Below are 17,965 nucleotides of genomic sequence, written 5' to 3'. Positions count from 1 at the left end.
AAACAACCTGATCAATCACTTTAGATACAAATGGCCATATTCAATACTTTATTTTTTGAACATTTATTTACACAGAAGCCAGAATTCCTTTATTTTTAAGGGCAATTTAAGACAGACTATCACACAATGTACTCATCTTTTTTGCACACGGTGTATCAGTGTAATGAAATGCCTGGTGCCCAGTTAAGTTTTTTCCAAGGGTGACAAAAATAGTATGTAACTCCTAGCGAACATAGCAAAAGAGATAAGCTATCCTGCTTTACTGGAATTACTGTTACTGCTTTCAGTCAAAGCTAGATTTCCTATATCAAGGAGTACGCTTGCCAGTTCCTTTAGGAGAGGAATAAAGTTTCATTGTGAAAAATTACTTATTTTGTCCCATTCAGGTTTTCGTGCCACACACACCCACATAACAGCTGGTCTTCCATAACACACACAAACACACACTGACTAGGGTCTTTTACACTTCTGAAAACAATAGGATAGATGGTTTGAAAAAAAAAAAAAAAAACTAGAAGCAAGAATTTTTTGCAGCACTAAGGTCATATTTTTACTTTCAAATACCATTACCAGTAGAAAAACTCCACTGAATAAGCTCTGTTCTTTTATATTATTATTACCATAGTTTGATTAGTAAAAGGATCCGTGTAGTTGATTCTCTGAGTGGTGCATTCAATGTCTCCTGGCTGACCTGGATTTATCAGAGGCGGAATGTGATCATAATAATGATGCTTGCAGCTAAGCAGCTGAGCCTTGCCTGGGTAAAAGGCAATACCTGTTTGGGGAGAAAAAACGCTGAGGAGAGCTGATTTATTTCCCAAGTACCTAGATTTTCATTCTGGGATTTAATCCCACAGATACTGAGACATCCTCAAGATCCAGCAAAACAATCATATCGAACCACATGCTTCAGCATTTTTCTGGAGCAGGACAAAAGTGCCAGCTCCATCAGCATAGACCCCCCCCAGTGCATTGAAAAAAATCAGGGTTCATATTCTGTTACAACTGAAGATTCACAGAAGCTCCAAAGTTTCCCACGTCTTCCCACAAGCCAGTAGCTAACATAACACAGCCTCTCTTACCCCAGATTACATGAATGTGTGAAGTTACGAAGCTACTGAAGTCAAATGGAACATGTAGTGGTTCAGCATGTACATGTTTTCACGTGTTACAATTTAACATGTCAAATTTTAATTGGAAGTAATGTATGTACTATGCATGACAGATTAAAGATCACTGGCTGATCTAATAAAAGTAAAAAAGATACTTTTTGGAACATTTAGGATTGTCTGTTCACTGAATATGATGTCATGATAAAAAGCCATCAAACAAGTACTAACTGTTACCATCCCTTATTACTTATATCACTGGGTAGGTAGGCTACTACTTCACCTATATGAAAATTCACATATAAAACAAACGTACTGTTTCAGACCAACAGCATGCATTAGAAGAACCTCAGTCACCTCAGCAAGTAGAAGGCTAGCAAAATACAGGGCCCAAAAATCCTGTTATACCACACATGCCACATTCAGTATTGGAAACAAGCTTGCTTGAAGATAATCTAGACCAACTACCAAAAAAAAAAAGTATGATTCATTAGATATTATTAACTCTCACTACTGACATGACTTGTCTGCTAAAATGCGAGACGTCAAAGCAGCCAGCATGTTTCAGTCTAAACAGGCTTTATCCCTTTCTTCAGTGCTCCATGCTTGCAACTTGCCATCTCAACACCTTAACAGAGCATTTTCTTCCTCTTGCTGAATGAAAAGTTCACAAAAAGAAAAAAAAAAAAAAGTAAAATAAAAGAGGGAAAAGCCTGCTCTTATAGGCAGATCCATATGGTCCAAACACAAGGACCTACTTACAGAGCTGAGCCTAACTGACCACAGAGAAAAACAACTACAGGAGTATGGCGACAACTTGAAACATTGAGCTTTCAGCCACAATTACCAGAGCGGGTATTTGCAAAATGTGGTAACATTTCAAACAAAAGTGTTATTTTTAAATTGGAAACTGACCTATGACTGTTTGAGCTGCGTTTCTACCACAGCTCTAGATATGAATGGTTACTGGATAATTAAAAAAATAATAATAACAACAGAACTCACTATTCAAACATGCTTCTGTGGCGTAATCCCTCCTGCAAACTGAAACACATTTTTCTGATGCCACACTGTTTTTATGCCAACATTGTTCCCTGCAGTCACATCACATTTTCACTGCCTACTGATGTAATACTAAGTTGTAAACAATGCAGAACAGCAGCAGAAAGTGCCATTGTGGTTATTTTGGGATAGGTTTGAGAAATTCACCTTCTTCAGGGTCAACACCATCTCACTGTCCAGTGCAGCACTGAGGTCCTGATAAACATCTACCCTGCTCAATACACTTTTGGGACTATTTCCATAAGGAATTACCTTCTTTCCCTAAAAGAGGACTCATTTTAGAGTCTGAAAACACTTATCTATCAAATGTTACATAATGCTCCATAGCTACTGTCATTCATGTTATTGGCATGAAAGCTCCCAAAATCTGCCATGTAATATTAACATTTCCATGCAAACTCAACACAACATTGATTAAAAAAAAGGGGAAGTGAAAGACCTGGGTCAAAAGCATTACCTGCACTCTGGGTCCTGGAGAATCAACACCAAAAATGTGAAATAAGATGAATGTGGACAACAACCCATTTTGTTTGCTATCACTCTTACCGGGTGCATCGTACAAGGACACTTCCTTGTAAGAGACAGACATCACTGGGTGCTTGAGCTTCTCCCTGAAGTCACTTATGGTTTGGTAGACAAGGAACACAGCTACAGCCATGAGCAGCAGATAAATAAACAGGAGAATTACTGAAAAAACATTCTTTAGGCAGGTCTTGCTGAAACGCAAAGAAGGGGCAGTGGTACCCAGTTCACTATCTGGAACCAAACAGAATATGGATTAGGACTGTAAAATACAGATAGCTGGACAGAATTTATGTAGCATTTATTCAAAGAGGAAAGTAAGCCTCAAACTCAGCTAGATTAAAAAAAGACAAACCAACAAAACACAACTATTGCTGGTTTTGATTATCAGTTAGACAGATGCTTCATTCTCAAGCATGAGGCACAATCATCCAAAGATTGTGCCTCTTTTTCACATGTTGCATTTGTCATTCTGCTTAAGGACATGGCAGGCAGGAAACAAGTTTATTCTCAAGGACAACTTGGAAACAAAGGTCAAAGTTCATATGAAAAAACGTCTGTCGATGTTCCATCTTTCCTCCTGGAAAAAGCAACTCCTTTCCCCCCACCTCCCAGTCTGCGGTCATGCTTATGCATCAGCAGAGAGATTTAATATAATCTAATGCTCTCACACAGGTACCTGCATTGCATCTCCATCATGGTAGAAGTCACTAGATATTTGTTACCCTCTTATTTTTGGACTCCATAACTCCTTGTGCACACTACATAAAGTCTCACAAGAGGATTCTTCCAATTACATCTAGAAAAAGACTGACTCAATTCTCTCACAGTCTCCTTGCCTTCAAAGCATATTTTCTGAAAATCTTCACACTAGTCTCACTTGTTCATAGACACTGCTTTCCCCATGCTCCTTGCATTTCTATTTCTTTTGGCAATACTTGTAAGGGAAAAGTTCACATACTCTTGAGTTACATGTCACGTTTTGATTGTGAGCGATATACAGCTGAACACACAAAAGGGGCGTTAAAAGCCAACATAGGAAAGGAGATAAATAGGGATATTTTACATGGACTCTTTTGTGTGGTGTAGTTTAATTAGTCAGGCCCTTTCAGGCCATGCCACACTCTGCCCTTCAACTATAATAGCATGGTTTGGTGTTTGTTCCTTACTACAGCCAACACTAGCCTTTTAGTAAATCCTGCTGAACACATAACCTCTTAAGAAGATCTATGGTTACACACATGTTCCCAAGTTATATGCCAGGAGATGGCAGCCAAGGAAATTAAACAGCTGCAAAACATTTAGGAGATCGTAATTTCAGGTTGGCTTACCTTAACACCTGCATCTGAGTTGCAACAAGCCCATCTAACACTGCCCTGCACCCTCCAAATGCAAGTCCAAACCAAAACCTGTTTAAAAGCACATCTATTCAATATGGCACCTTGCTCATGTAAAACTGGCACAGATTTTGCCTGCAATCTGCTGCCATCACAAACACGGCAACTCAGGTTAAGAGACAGAAGAAAGGAAGATGACATACAAAGCTATCTCAGAACCAGATGTGCTGAATCTTCTTTGACTGAGCACAGTTCATGAGAAAGAAATGTTCTCAATCCTTGGAAAAAACTCCTTGGCTTTCCATCAGCACTTATTCCCCGAAATAAGTAATTCACTGGTTTGTTTCCTTTCAGAAATACAATTTATAAAAACAAACAAACTCAACCACACATGGAAGCAGCTTTTTGGGTACTTAAAGCTGGTAACTTCTGTGTCAATAGTTCTCACCTGGTAAAATAACAGAGCTGGTATCTTCATGAACTTCCATCTCTCCTTCTCTCTCATCTGCTGGGTTTTCAGATGCTCGCTCCACATCTTCACTCAGCTGTGTAGTTAAAACAGTGGTTCAATTTCCAAACATGCTCTCAACTTGCAATTGCTGGAATTTCTATGGTACAAATAAAAGAGGCTCCAACTAACCAAACACACAAAAATATGCCCCCAGTCAAAAAGCACCCAACATCTGTTCCATTTGTTCACAAGGCAAGAGCCACATTTACGTAGACCAACAGCCAAAATTAAGAGAATGATGGCACATTAAATTTAACCTTCTTCCACCCTGCTGTTTCAACAATAACATCACCTTTTCTTTCAAGATCAAAGTAATTGTTTCCCTGGCAGCTTCAGCTCACTTTAAACCCCAAATTAGGACAATGCCCTCTGAAATCAGGAGGAACTTCATTCTGTCACTCAGGAATGTATTTTTAGGCATAAACAAACCACAGCACATACCAGCAAACAGAGCCTTAGCACTTCTTAACAAAGAGGTGCAAAAGGGGCAAGTTGCATTTTGACAGGTATTAGGGCAAGCAGCTCAAATGCAGTCTCAGCCACATATGTAGGTGGGTCATTACAACAGCCAAACATCCCTACATTTCTAGTACTTATTTGAGCTCACTGTACATATTATTATATATTAGTGGTTATGCAACTAATTAGTCTTCCAGTGTTTCTAAAACAGCAACAGAGACCAGATGTTTTCTTGGTTTTGTATTCAGAGCTCTGGGCCCAAACCGCCAAGACGCTTCCGTCAAAGTCAGAAGGTTGTCAGATCAGATAGGCGTCACATGAGATCACGAAGCATTAGACTTTTTATGTCTATATAAAGTATCTCCTGTACATTTTCCAAATTTCTTTCATGGTAGGGACTGACATGTAGATTACGGCAAAGCAAACCATGGCATAAGCTTGCAGCACATAATGTGTTACACAGTAACTGTCCAAGCTAAACACTCAGCATCACCTACCTAATTAGGTATGAAAGATTACCTTTGTCCTGATCTCAAGAAAAATGAGGGCACAGTTAATATAGCAGCCACACTGAATGCTATTGAACTTTACACCCCCAACTTACTCAACAGTAATATGCATGTATCCATAAGGAAGTGCTTTTATTTCACACAACTTCAATTCTGCATTGAAATCATCACTATACCATTAACAAATCATCATTTGCACTTATTAGGAAAGAGTCCATTCACTTTACGTCTTCAAAGTCTGACGTAAAGTCCCCATAATCTCCTGCCATATTCCACCACACAAAGCAAGCTGAAAGCAGTTACCCAGTTCTTTTTAAATGCTTTGCATATACATACAGCATGATTTCCCGTGGTGTGAGGTATGGAGGTAACTAATTGGCTAATCTCGGCTCATTTGCAGGGGGGCTTAGCAGGGTCCAACCAAAGATAATTTTTTTCAATTACAATAAATGAAAATTAATACTCTGATCCTTTTTGCAGAACCACACCAGTTCTCTTACCTGATCCAAAAAAAGCTGTTCTGACACATGAGTATTCACTGAACCTCTTGTACTGGTTAAGCTGAATCAGCTAAGAAGCCAGTTCCAATTGGACTAATGCAAATTCCTTATACTGGAGCTGATCCAAAAAGTTTAACATAAGTTACAGAGTCACTGCAGTTTCCCATCTGACTCCCACACCTCTCTGGTTCAGCCACAGTTCCTCAGGTACAGGCACCCCATCAAGTGAGGTTACACAGAGGGAAAGCAAATGCTATTCCTTGAGAGCAAGGAGATCCCAACACAAGTTTAAGAACATAACATGCAACAAAAAGCAGGAGTGCAGCAAGTTGAGCTGATGTGCAAGACCCCCCTAAAACCAACTTATTTCACTGAAAATACCAAACACCTGACTTGACAAGAGGTGAAGTTTCATAAACCCACTGAGGCCACCAAAAGCCCAACACTGTTCATGGCTCAGCCACTGCATTTTGAGTGTACAACACTCAGCACAATGACTCTACAAGGCACAGCAGCACAGACCTGCAAACCCAATGACTCACAGGTGTATTAAGCAGCAGTTTCCTTAACAACTGAGAAGCCAGCACAGCATTACCGCATGACAGCTGATTCTACTTTCTCCATGCTTTACAGAATCCCCAAACCAAGGCGACTGACAACAGTGAACCTGGAATATACCAACTGTGTATACACTCATGGGCCAGCTCTTCCTACATCTTATTTTTGATAAAGTGGTGAAGCGTGGTGTGAATGCAGAATAAGCACAAACTTGCAGGGCAGTTAAACGTGCAAAAGGATACAGAGATAGGATAGAACGTCAAGAGCAGGAAGAGCATGAAACAGACCTTTGCTCAGCATTCCTCTGGGCTCAGCCTGTGCAGCTGAGTGAGAAACAACTGCAGGAGCCCGCTCATGACCCCACAGTTCCTTTTCAGTCCTGTACACAGAAAAGCACTGGACAAATGGAAGCTCAGAAAAGGCAGCTACAGACATTTCAGCGTCCCTGCTAGGAGCAGGAGCATCACAGACTGACCCAGGTGCTGGAGAAGGGAAGGAATGGCAGCTGCTGCACCTACACACCATCTAGACTTGCACAACAGAGTCTGAGACAATCTGAAATACATGGAGCAGTGTCAGTGGTGGCTGATACACAAGGCAGAAATGTAACATGCATAGTCCAGGCCACACTTCAGTTATCAATGCAACTTCATTAAGTCTCTCAAGTACCTCCACTAAACACAAGCTCTTACAGGAGTTCATTTCATCCTGATAATCATGGGATAAAACCTTCCTACCGGATAAAATCCTCTTAAATAAAGGGAGAACTTGTCCATACAGGCCTTTTCTGGTCCACTGATTGTTCACCTTCCAATGCCTTCTATCCTAAAAAGAAACCAGAAGCTGAAACTAAACAGACAATACTAAACTAAATCAGAACGTATTAAAACAGAGCCCTAAACTACCCATCACATGCAGAGGAAGGCGAACATCTGCACTCCTTTCACCGGCAAGACACAAACAGAAGCGACCTGCAGCGAGTCTCCACCACTGCCGAACTTGGCGCAAACAGCTTCTGTCTCTAGTACGAGACACATGAACGAGCAAGGAATTGCGGTTGTCGAAGCCCACACATCGATATGCAAACCAAGCGCCGCCTCGGGCTCCGGGCCGGGCGAGAACGGGGCCTCCGGTTTCCGATGTCAGTGCTCCGGTACCGCAGTCCGCTTGTCACGAACGAGCTCACCGGCCAGCTGTGCCTAGCTCATACACTTAAAAATACTGCTGCCAGCTACATTAACCTTTTATAAAGGTAAAAGATGAAATTAAGCGCACCCGAAACACCCGTTTCTGGCGAGCGCAGCTACAACCAGACAGCGCGGTTACCGGCGGTGCGGCGGGCAGCACCTCACGGCCAGACCCAGCGGGCTCGGCCGCGCTGCAGCAGATGCCGACGAGCCAGCAGGAACCAGTGAAGCTGCGGCAGGCGCCCCGCTCCGCCAGAGCTGCCGAGCCGCAGAGCCACACACCGGAGCCGAGCTGCGCTCAGGGCAGCAGTGCTGAGGATACCCCCTCGGCCAGCCTCGGCACAGGCAGCGCCGCCCGGGGTGCTGGCCCGGTCCCTCCCGGCGAGCTGGGGCCCGCCGCCCACCAGCCCAGCCCTGTCGTTCCCTCCCGTACCTCCTGGTAGGATGCGGACACCTCTGGTCTCAGCATGGCATCGAGCGGTGCGGCGGGGAACGGGACCGGCCCAGCCCCACCGCACGGGACAGCGCCCCCGTGGCCGAGCGCAGCCGCCCTGCCCGGGCACAGACACGCAGGCGCCGGGACCCCCCGGCCGCCTCTCGCCCCGGCCCCGCCACAGCGGCGCGGGGGCTGCTGGGAGGCGTAGTCCGGCGCGAGGCGCTGTAACGGCCGCCGGTCGACCGTTGGTGCCGAGCTGTGGGAAGGGCCGCGCGGCTGAGGCGGGCGCAGGGCGGCGCGGCGCCCTCGGCGGGTAGGGAGCACCGGCAGCCGCTCCGGGGAGAACCGCCCTCGCTTTCCGCGTCCAGGCTGGAGGGGACGGAGCTTTCAAACTCACCAGATGCTACAAGGCGTGCCACGCCACCGAGGAGTCCGGTCTTGTGTCAGCTTCCAGAGCTCGCTTGGCGATTTCTGCCCAGCTCTTGCTCCAGGCAGCATAAAGCCGTCCCATGCTGTACGGTTGCCCGTTGCATGTGTAAGCGGATTTTTCTGTAAGGTTTATAGGAACGTTTCACAGTAAACACAGAAGTCTAGTGACAGGGAAATGAGTCTTTTCTACACCACAAAGTCTCCTAAGTGAGACTGAACTAGAGTGGAAAAACAATTTAAATCAATTTTGCCGGTTCTCCCCAAGATGGACAAAATATTATTCCTTTTTATTTTTAATTGGTTTTGGGTTTTTTTTGCTGCTAGCAGAACACCAAAACAACAGACTCGCTTGGCGATCAGACAGAACTTCTGCGGGGCTCCTGTGCAGACACACCCGCACTGTGCCAGAGGAGCAGCAACACGGTGCTCCAGGAAGATAAAAGCCAAAACCTCTTAAGAGCTGACTCATGAGTTATCCCTCCACAAATACCTACACAGCTATTTTTCTTCCCCAGCATGGAAGTAATTGTTAATGTTTCATCATCAAGAAAACGCACACACATTGAGACACAATGCTGTAGTGGAGCCCCTGCTCCAGTGGGTCATTTCCCTGTGGCTAAGACCCACACCTAATAAGTTAATAACCAAGGTTTCAAGTCCTTTGACAACAACAATCCTAGTACACAGCTTCTCTTTCCAGAAAGAAAATATTTTAGTTCTTGCTATTCATTTTTCAGATGTCTGTGGTTCAAAGGCAGGCTCTAACTCACCCCCAAATCAGTAACACTTCAGACAGATATTGGCTAGTATTCAGCACTTGCTGTCCTCCCCTGGGGAAATGCTAATAAACAATTATTTTAGAATAAAAGGTAAATCTATAACGTGACTTGAACCAAACTGACAAATTAGACTTTGCATGTTTCCTGGCAGCACAGGTCTCTGCGGCAAGCCATGCAGAGTATTTGCTGGCAGAGCAACCAGTCAAATGCCACAACTCGTTCTTGGCTTAACAGGAGCATTCAGGAGCTGCTTTGTCCAAAGCCTTACTTAAGGTCTGTTTTCTGCTTGACATTTCATGTCTGTCTTGTGGCGTGTGCAGCCAGCAAACAGACATGATGGGCAGCCAGGATGGCAGCCCTGTTCTGAAGCCAGGCTATTGTTTAGGCTGCATAGGCAAACCAAGGCGAATCACAGTAACGACCTTGTAAACCTCCACCCCAGCAGGACCTGCGCTCAGCTTGCCTCACTGGCTAGCAGCCCGTGGCCACAGCAGCTCACTGTCCCCATGCTGTGGCTCTGCAGTCTTGTCCCAGCTCCTCACACAGGCATGTGGCATATTGATCACCCCCATACTGTGGTGATATGCCCTTGCTCCCTTGTACTGCTTTTGTCATCCAGAAGAGAGCCATGGCGATGTTGCTTTCTATGTGCTGCCCCAGCTCTGCTTACACCAATGCACAGAACTGCCTTTGGGCAGCCTGTGGAAAAGTGTGAACGCAGGCAACATGGAACAGGTGTTCTCTGAGCTGGACTCACTTTATGCAAGAAGAGTTTATAAACAATCCTTAAACCAAAGATCAAACCCATCTTTATCTGCTATCTCCTATCCAGATCCTTCTCTGACCTGTTCAGTTTTCACAACAGACTGTACGAGTGGAGATACCAGATATTTGAATTACAGTGCGGTAGGTGGGAAGACTGTGTGCTCCAGCACCAAACATCCCAAGTTTTGCATCCACCAAGTCCTCGCTTGCCAGCACTACAGAGGTGCAAGGTATAGTATCTAAATTATAAACTTTCTAATTTTAATTCTATATAGAATTACAAACATCAATCTGCTTATTTTTCCGCCACCCCAGAATGTAAGTGTAGCATGGGGAAATCTCATCATTTGAAAATAATGAAAATGTCAGTTTGCTGTGGTGGTTTTTTGTTGTTGTTGTTTGGTTTGGTTGTTGGGTTTTGTGTGTGAGTGATTTTTGTTTGGTTGGTTTTGGTTTTTTGTTTGGTTGGATTTTTTTTAAGTCATAAAAAACAAAGCCTGCCCTACCTGTGCTGATTTTGTGAATAACCATTTAAAACAGCAAGCAGAGAAACTTCAGAGGGGAAGAAGGATGGAAATGGAGAGATCTTTTATTAGTAGCCGCCTGTTCCGGTGCCGGCTTCGCAACCCGCACGGCAGGGAGCCCCCGCTGAAGCTCGCAGCCTCCAACGATTCCTCCCCGTAGCGCCGGGCACTTTACGAGTTGTTACTGAATTTCCACCCACGTACGCCTTGGTTTAAACTCTTCCCACGTACTTGTAGTTACCCCAACCACCAAGGCGCTGAGGCAGGAACCCGCTCCCGGCCGCTGGCCCAGGGCGGGGGAACGAGCGAGTCCCACGGTTGCTGCCATCGGGGGCTGGAGGCGGGGTCGGGCCCGCCGTCCCGCATCCGTCCCGCCGTCCGTCCCCCGCGGCATGGCGGGTGGGGCGGCGCGGCTGCTGCTGGCCGCTCTGCTGGTGGTGTCGGTCGCGGCCCAGCGGGAGCTGCGCTTCAAGCCACCGGCTGAGGCTCCCGTGCGGCTCTTCACCGAGCCCGAGCTGGCCAGATACGACGGGCAGCAGGTAGGGGCGGGCTGGAGGCCGAGCCGCGGCGGAGCCTCGGGCCTCCGAGCCTCCCCGGCCTTTTGTTTAAAGACCCGGGGCCGGGCCGAGCCGGGGCAGGCGGCCCGGGAGGCGCTCGGCGGCGCTCTCTCCTGCTGGCCAGCGAGGGAGGCCGTGCGTTGCTACCGTCCCTGCAGCTCGGTGCCCTGAAACCACCTTAAAATTAGGGTTTCTCGAGCTCTGCTGCTGTGTGCTGTTCCCTCCCTCCCGGTAATTATGGGATAGCTCGCCTTTTAGGCATTTGTGAGAAGTTTGCTGGCATTTATGCTTTGCTAGCCTGCTGTGCATTTGTACTCCTGGCAGCTGCGGATTTCGGTCTGCTGAAGTCATACGCTGACAATTAGATAGCACGTTTCTATTTTATTTGTTGCCTATTTGACAAGGTACTCATGGCAGTGAATTTCAGATTACCGTAAACTGAAGCCAAAGTAGTTTTCTCTTAATAATTCATTTAACCATGGATTTAGACCCTTTCCACCCTTCCCCCCGCCAAGATTATAGAAGTAACAAAGAAATTTCAGCTTAAAGAACCTGTAGCTTTCTGTGACACAGAAATCTCAGCAGAACTTCACATTCAAAACCATAAAATCCTGTATTGATACACAGTATGTCTTTTGAAAAAACTTGTTGGCTGACCTTTTCAGGGCCTGCTCTTTCAAGAAACTAACCAGCATCTGACTAAAAATACATCTTATGCATAAAAGACACAGCAGAAGCACTGGCTTATTAAGTAAAACAGCAGCAGATCATATTTATGGGCATTTATTTATGTGTTGTTCTGTTAATGGAACAAAGAATGCTGTTGGCATATACCCTTCTATCTGCATTAGGAACAGAAAGATGCAATTGATCATCGTCAAGCAGCGTACAGACAAAAGGTGACTTGCAAGAGGGGCATGTCTTCTACGATTGTAACATGTACATTAAAAAGATTCTCTCAATCCATATGCTTAAATCCTCCAAAAAAAATCTCAGGGACAGTTTAAAGCACAAGCAAGAATTTTTGAGAGATAACATATGTGCTTGTATACGCACACAAACAAGAAAACGTAGGACAGAGAATTTAATTATCTTCTTTGTGTCCGAAGTGCTTATGGATTTCATAGTTAAAACTAATTGCCTTTTCCCTACACGTAAGTGCTGAGGATATAGTGATGGCTTCTTTTCCAGGAGGGACAGCCCATTTACCTGGCAGTGAAGGGAGTAGTATTTGATGTCACTTCTGGAAAAGGTAAGTTTGCTTCTTCTCTGCTGTCTGCTTATTTTTCATGCTATTATTCAGTCATTTGTTTTTAAATATTCCCAATGTATAAGAAGCCTGCAGTTCAATTGCAACAAAAATAATATGCTTTTCCTCCTCTGACACCTTCCCCACTAAGGTTTTTTCTGGAACCTACACTGGTTTGAGATTACAGTACACGTGGACAGACAGCATAGCCCAGTTAGCTTGGCCATTGACCACAGAAATGCTGAAGCCACCTGCCCAGGCCCCTGACTCCTCCCCAGATGTGGGGTCAGGCCACACAGAAGCTGGTGCTACAGCATTTTACTGCACTGGGTCCACGAACTGACTGGATCAAAGCCAACTTGGATGTACCACATCCATTGCCACACCTTCATACCTCCTCTTGTGCTGGTGGTTGCCTACCTGTGCTGTCCAGTGGCCTGGAAGAGTTTGAAGAGTTGACTGTCATTTTGAAGGGGAGAGGAAGAATGAGTAATTTTTTTCTTTAAAGTTTTCTTACACCTAAACCATTTATTGCTGTATTTGCTATTTGTGCCTTCCCTAAGAAATACAGATGTTTTCATTTGAATTTCTGTTGCACAATCCAATTTACAGTTCTAATGATGAAAAGACAGTAATGCTTTTAACTGTGAGCTAGCTGGAATAATCTTTATGAATTGTATCTTGGGATTTTACTTTTTTTTCTAATGGAAATTGGGAAAGGTAGCACACTTTCTGTAAAATGCTTGAAGGGACCAAGGGGGTTGTGGTCACTCACCTTAATGTCATAATAGGTAAACTAATGGCTTGCTGCTTTTTTTGTACTACACTTGTTAATGCAGCTTGTCTGGACATACATGCTGGCTAATCTTCAAATCCTAAATGAGACTAGGCTTGCCACTGTAAATTCTGGAGAATGTAAAGCACAGGTCCCTAAAAAATCAGTAATTTTTAAAATTGCAGTATAGGAGTTCAGCAGTTGTATGGTACAACTCCACCCCTTGTTTTTTAAGGACCGGGACATATTATCAAGAAGTAACAAATCAAAAGTCAATTTTGGAAAAAAGAGCCGTAGGCTTGAGTTGTTCCTTTCAGTTCACTGTCAAGTGTATGAGGCTGATGAAAAGCAGAGGCTGAAGATATCCTGTACCTTGTCAGATCATCAGTGGATTATCTGTGGTTTTTTTTAATCTGACAGAATTTTATGGAAAAGGAGCCCCATACAATGCTTTGGTTGGAAAAGACTCAACAAGAGGAGTTGCAAAGATGTCTCTGGATCCAGCAGATCTTACTCATGACATAGTAAGAAACCAGACTATTAGTTTAGTTTCATCTTGCAAAGTTTTATTCTTTTGCGAGATTATGAATTATAATAGTCAATGAATTTGAATTAGTTTATTTAAGTTGGTTCATGTCTTTTAATTTAAAACCAAAATGCATTAATATTGTTTAAACACCTGAAATGGCTATGTATTTACTGCACATGAAAGCTGTAGTGCTAGCAGTTTTGGAGAGGAAAGTTGTTAATCTGTGGAACGAATACAATTTATGTAAGCATGTAAAGGGGAAATTACCTGCTGTTTAAAAAGATGCTTCCAAAGGGAGTAAATCACTTTGTTAATGGATTTAGTTTAGCTGATGTCACTGTCATGGCAGTGGATGCTGCTTCTGGCAGTGGCTTGTGGCTTGTTTGAGGTGTGATGTACTTACACAGGGAAAATGGAGATTAACGGTTTGTTTGACCTCAGTATACTAAAGTTTCATCCAGGCAGAATTTAAATAAAAAGAATAAAGTTACAGGTTATAGTATAAATTTTGTTAATCGTGCTCTGCAAAGTAAGCCTGAAAACTGACCGTAAGGTTTATAGTAATCAATAAAAAAGAAAAATGCATGTAAAAATCTCTACTTTTGTTTCTTTGAAACAGGACTTTAATTTCCATATTTCGTTCAGACAGGACTCACAGAAGAGGAACTGAAGTCCCTGGATGATATCTTCAATAATGTTTATAAGGCCAAATATCCAATTGTTGGCTATACTTCTCGACGAATTCTGAATGAGGATGGCAGCCCCAATCTAGACTTTAAACCTGAAGATCAGCCACATTTCAACATTAAAGATGAGTTTTGAGGAACATTTGTGTACCCAGACAATGCCTGGGGAGAGGCACAATACAATATTAGATCAATTCCCTGATTTTCTAGAGTTCATAACAACAATTTGCTATCATGAGTCAGTTTTCTGTTTAGAAAATATATATGTGTACACACATAGTTTACATAGCATTATTCCAAGAAACAAACAGATCTGTTTTAGTGTCATACACTTGGGCTGTTCGCTTTGAATTATGGGAGTTATTTCATATGGAAGTTCTTTCTGCCTGGATTTTTCTGTTTACAAACGTGTAATGTAAAATTACATTCCTTGGAAAGGGAAGTTTTTAATAGTTGAAACATTACTGGTCTTTTCGTAAATCCCAAGTTGTTTCCCACTCCTTGGAGAAGTGTGAATGTACTGTCTGGATGAGCTGACATCAGTTCTCTGTGCTTTAAGTGACTGTAGATACCACATGTACAAACAGGTGTAATAGATGCTTAAATTTTAAAAAGCATTATGGGATTTAATATTGGATAGGTTTGCGAATACTGCATATAAAATCAGTCTCCTAAAATGCAGTTCCTGTGGAATATTTATGCAAAGCCTACAACTGTAAACCAAGAAAAGTAAATATTTTTTTTCCCCATGAGAACTACTGTGACATTATAAATAAGACTATTATGTTAGTGTTGAATAAACAACACTTCAATTTTTAAAAATAATTATCAAATATGTTATCTATATTAGATTATGACGGTTTCCTTCTAGCTTCTTCCACTCTCACTGACAAAAAAAGGGAAATGATAGCCCACTATTTACCACATATTCTTACAGAACAATTTTATTATAGTAGTTCAGTATCCTGTGGATATTGTTAGCATCTTTATATTGACAATTTCAGCTCTCATTTTTAATTCCTGTTAGTTGTTCTTACTCTAGCTTGATCATTACTGTTGCAATGAAGTATGCATTCATATGTTTCTTTTCCTTTTAACCTAATATAAAACTGTAGATCGTGTAGGGTGAGAGCAGACCCCCTTACTTGGTTTCTCTTCCAGTCTTTCAGCAACCAGAGGACCATAAATGCATGTGCTATATAAATTGCTGCTAACCACTAACTTTCACTAACCTAAGTAGAATGTAAATTGTGATGTATGTGGATTTATCTGCCACTGTGACAGGTTCAACTGAGATGCAAAAACTGAGCAGCTGCTCCCAATTTTATATTAATAATATAATAAAAATACAGTTCTATATTTTGTTCTGTTTCTTTAGCGTTTGGGCCATTTTCTTTGAAGGAAAGATTTTATCAGATGATTCTCCACTTCATGGTTTGCAGAGGACAGCTGCCTGTCAGTTGAATAACTAGAAAAGCTGTTTATTTATCCTTTCTTTCACAATGTTACAGATTTTACTCTAAACTTGTTTTGTGTCTTACCATTAGTCCACTTAATTTGCAGGAGGGACTCCATAGGCCCCCCTTGCTGTTGGATGGTGCTCTGGGATGCAATAAAAAATTTTGCATCTAAGAAAATATAATTGTGTCAGAGAATTATTTTTGTTTTATTATTATTACTGCTGACCTTTCGAGTAGATAACCAAGACCTTGCTGATGCCTGCCCACAGGTGTGGGTGTATACCTGCCATCTTTATGGGGATGCAAGTGGGTTTGGAGGTAATGATGGTGGTTGTTCTGCCAGCATTCCACAAATCATTTTCCAATGCTTGCTGGTTTTTCCCCTTCCCTTCCTTGTGTGCTTCCTGATGGGGCAGCTTGAGTAACTGTGCCACTGTGGTTACTGAAATAGCCTTGGCTTCACGTGGGATCAGGGTATCCAGCTGCATTTCAGTGATGTTGTAGCTGGAGTACAGCTCATCACCATGTGGCTTAGCATTAACTGTTCTTTCCCTGCTTTTCCTATTCACACTATGAAAGTCACCTTTGCTGACCTTGAAGCAGATAGCTCATACTATATTTCAGGTGTGTTTCAGTGAAGAAACCCTCCTGTTGGCATGAGAAATGGTGATATAAACCCCACGCATGTAGTGTGAGATCCTTGTGAATCCAACCCACCCTCACTCATGTCTGTGAACAGAGGGAAATGCTTTTGTCCTTCCTTTCTGTTAATGAAGACAAGATTATCACACCTGAGTGCATTGTACAATGAATAATGTTTCTGGTTTTATTTCAGTTAGGGAACTGAAGGACTGACATTTAATAACTTCCTAGGCTATTTCACTTGAGGTTCCCACTCAACAGATCAGTGTTATGATAATAAGGCTTTAAGTGGGTATATATCCTTAACAAGTTTTCACTCACTACTTTTAAAAAATTAATTCAGAATACCACAGTATTTCTTTTACTATTAATTTAATGACACTGTTTTATGTCTAAGGTTGTTACTTGCCAGTAGCCTAAAATTTATTTTACTTAAAAGCAAACTGTTTGCTACGGTTGTTTTGTTTGATACATTGCATTTTGCTAACCTCTGTATTGTTCCAGTACAACAAGTGTCCTCACTATCTATTTGTTGCACTCAAAACAAGAAAGTTGTATGTTATCCTTGTTTTTTTTCAGTCAGCTGCATTCCCTCGACCTCCATATTATTCTAGTAAAACAGGTGCCCTGGCTGTCTATAAACTGCACTCAAAACAAGCAAGCTGTATAAAGCTCCATTGTAGTTGTCCTACTACTACACACCTCCTTTAAAGGGTGAAGAATTTCTTTTCAATTTACTTGCTGCTTCCAGATAACATAGCAAATGTCATTATTTTTGATGTGCTGCTTCTAATGTGTATCTTGCTAATTTAAAATGGGTGTTTGAATGGTTGAGCTTTTAATGAACGCTACCTTTAGTATTTAACAATAGTTTACTCTTCAGAATGTTAAGAATTATCAGGTGTGTTCATTGCTTAAAGGATGCATAACCTGACTTGCTGTTTCCCACCTGGCACTTCTTTCAATAGTCCTTCACTTCAATCCTAATACATTTGAATAATTTTGTGACAGGATAGATTCTGTCATCTGTGCTTTAAGAAGGACTTACCTGATTAACAACTGAAGCAAAAGGACTAATAATATAAGCAACCAGAATTCAGTAAAGGGGTTACAAAATGCAGAACAAAGTGTTATCTTTATTTTTACAGTTGTAGAGAGTGTAGTTAAGTAAAATCCTACTATGAAAGTGTAAGGTGTGTTAGCAGCTGTTAGTTATTAGTCATTGCATCCTAATCTAAACAAGGCCACCTGCCAGAATGAAAGCTAAGATTTTTTTCCAAGAATTTGGGATTAGACAAAGTGATTTCTTTCCTAACTGTAATGAGTATACGGACACCAGGCTTTTTGTGGCCCTTTGACAGAATATGAAGGTTTCATTGA

General features: G+C 42.5%; 2 protein-coding genes across 9 annotated transcripts in view; one reads left to right on the top strand and one right to left on the bottom strand.

Moving 5' to 3' along the window:
* Positions 1-17,965, bottom strand: part of PACC1 (proton activated chloride channel 1) — a 91,853-nt gene that overhangs the window by 13,047 nt on the left and 60,841 nt on the right. For 2 of the 8 annotated variants that reach the window (XM_071806000.1, XM_071806001.1), the window contains 3 exons: positions 4,479-4,638; positions 2,718-2,927; positions 621-775 (listed from right to left, as the gene is read on the bottom strand). In XM_071806000.1, coding sequence (XP_071662101.1) covers positions 621-775; positions 2,718-2,927; positions 4,479-4,518 — 405 coding nt within the window. In that variant the 5' untranslated portion in view covers positions 4,519-4,638. Of the gene's footprint in view, positions 1-620; positions 776-2,717; positions 2,928-4,478; positions 4,639-7,304; positions 7,393-8,187; positions 8,340-17,965 lie in introns of those variants that run through there. The other 6 variants (XM_065835567.2, XM_065835568.2, XM_071806003.1 and 3 more) reach the window with 6 other exon arrangements.
* On the top strand, positions 11,017-16,125 carry NENF (neudesin neurotrophic factor). The gene is made up of 4 exons (XM_065835347.2): positions 11,017-11,226; positions 12,436-12,496; positions 13,689-13,792; positions 14,443-16,125. The coding sequence occupies exons 1-4, from the start codon at positions 11,080-11,082 to the stop codon at positions 14,617-14,619; spliced, it is 489 nt and encodes a 162-aa protein (XP_065691419.1). The 5' UTR covers positions 11,017-11,079; the 3' UTR covers positions 14,620-16,125.

This window comes from Patagioenas fasciata, chromosome 3, assembly GCF_037038585.1.
Source record: "Patagioenas fasciata isolate bPatFas1 chromosome 3, bPatFas1.hap1, whole genome shotgun sequence".
In the NCBI taxonomy this organism is placed as follows: domain Eukaryota; kingdom Metazoa; phylum Chordata; class Aves; order Columbiformes; family Columbidae; genus Patagioenas; species Patagioenas fasciata.
The sequence above is the reverse complement of the archived record's forward strand: the minus strand, read 5'-3'. Positions and strand labels throughout refer to the sequence as shown.

Coding starts and splice junctions, on each gene's coding strand:
- NENF (XM_065835347.2), top strand. CDS start 11,080: ATGGCGGGTGGGGCGGCGCGGCTGCTGCTGGCCGCTCTGCTGGTGGTG. Junction 11,227..12,435: donor CCAGATACGACGGGCAGCAG/GTAGGGGCGGGC, acceptor CTTCTTTTCCAG/GAGGGACAGCCCATTTACCT. Junction 12,497..13,688: donor TGATGTCACTTCTGGAAAAG/GTAAGTTTGCTT, acceptor TTAATCTGACAG/AATTTTATGGAAAAGGAGCC.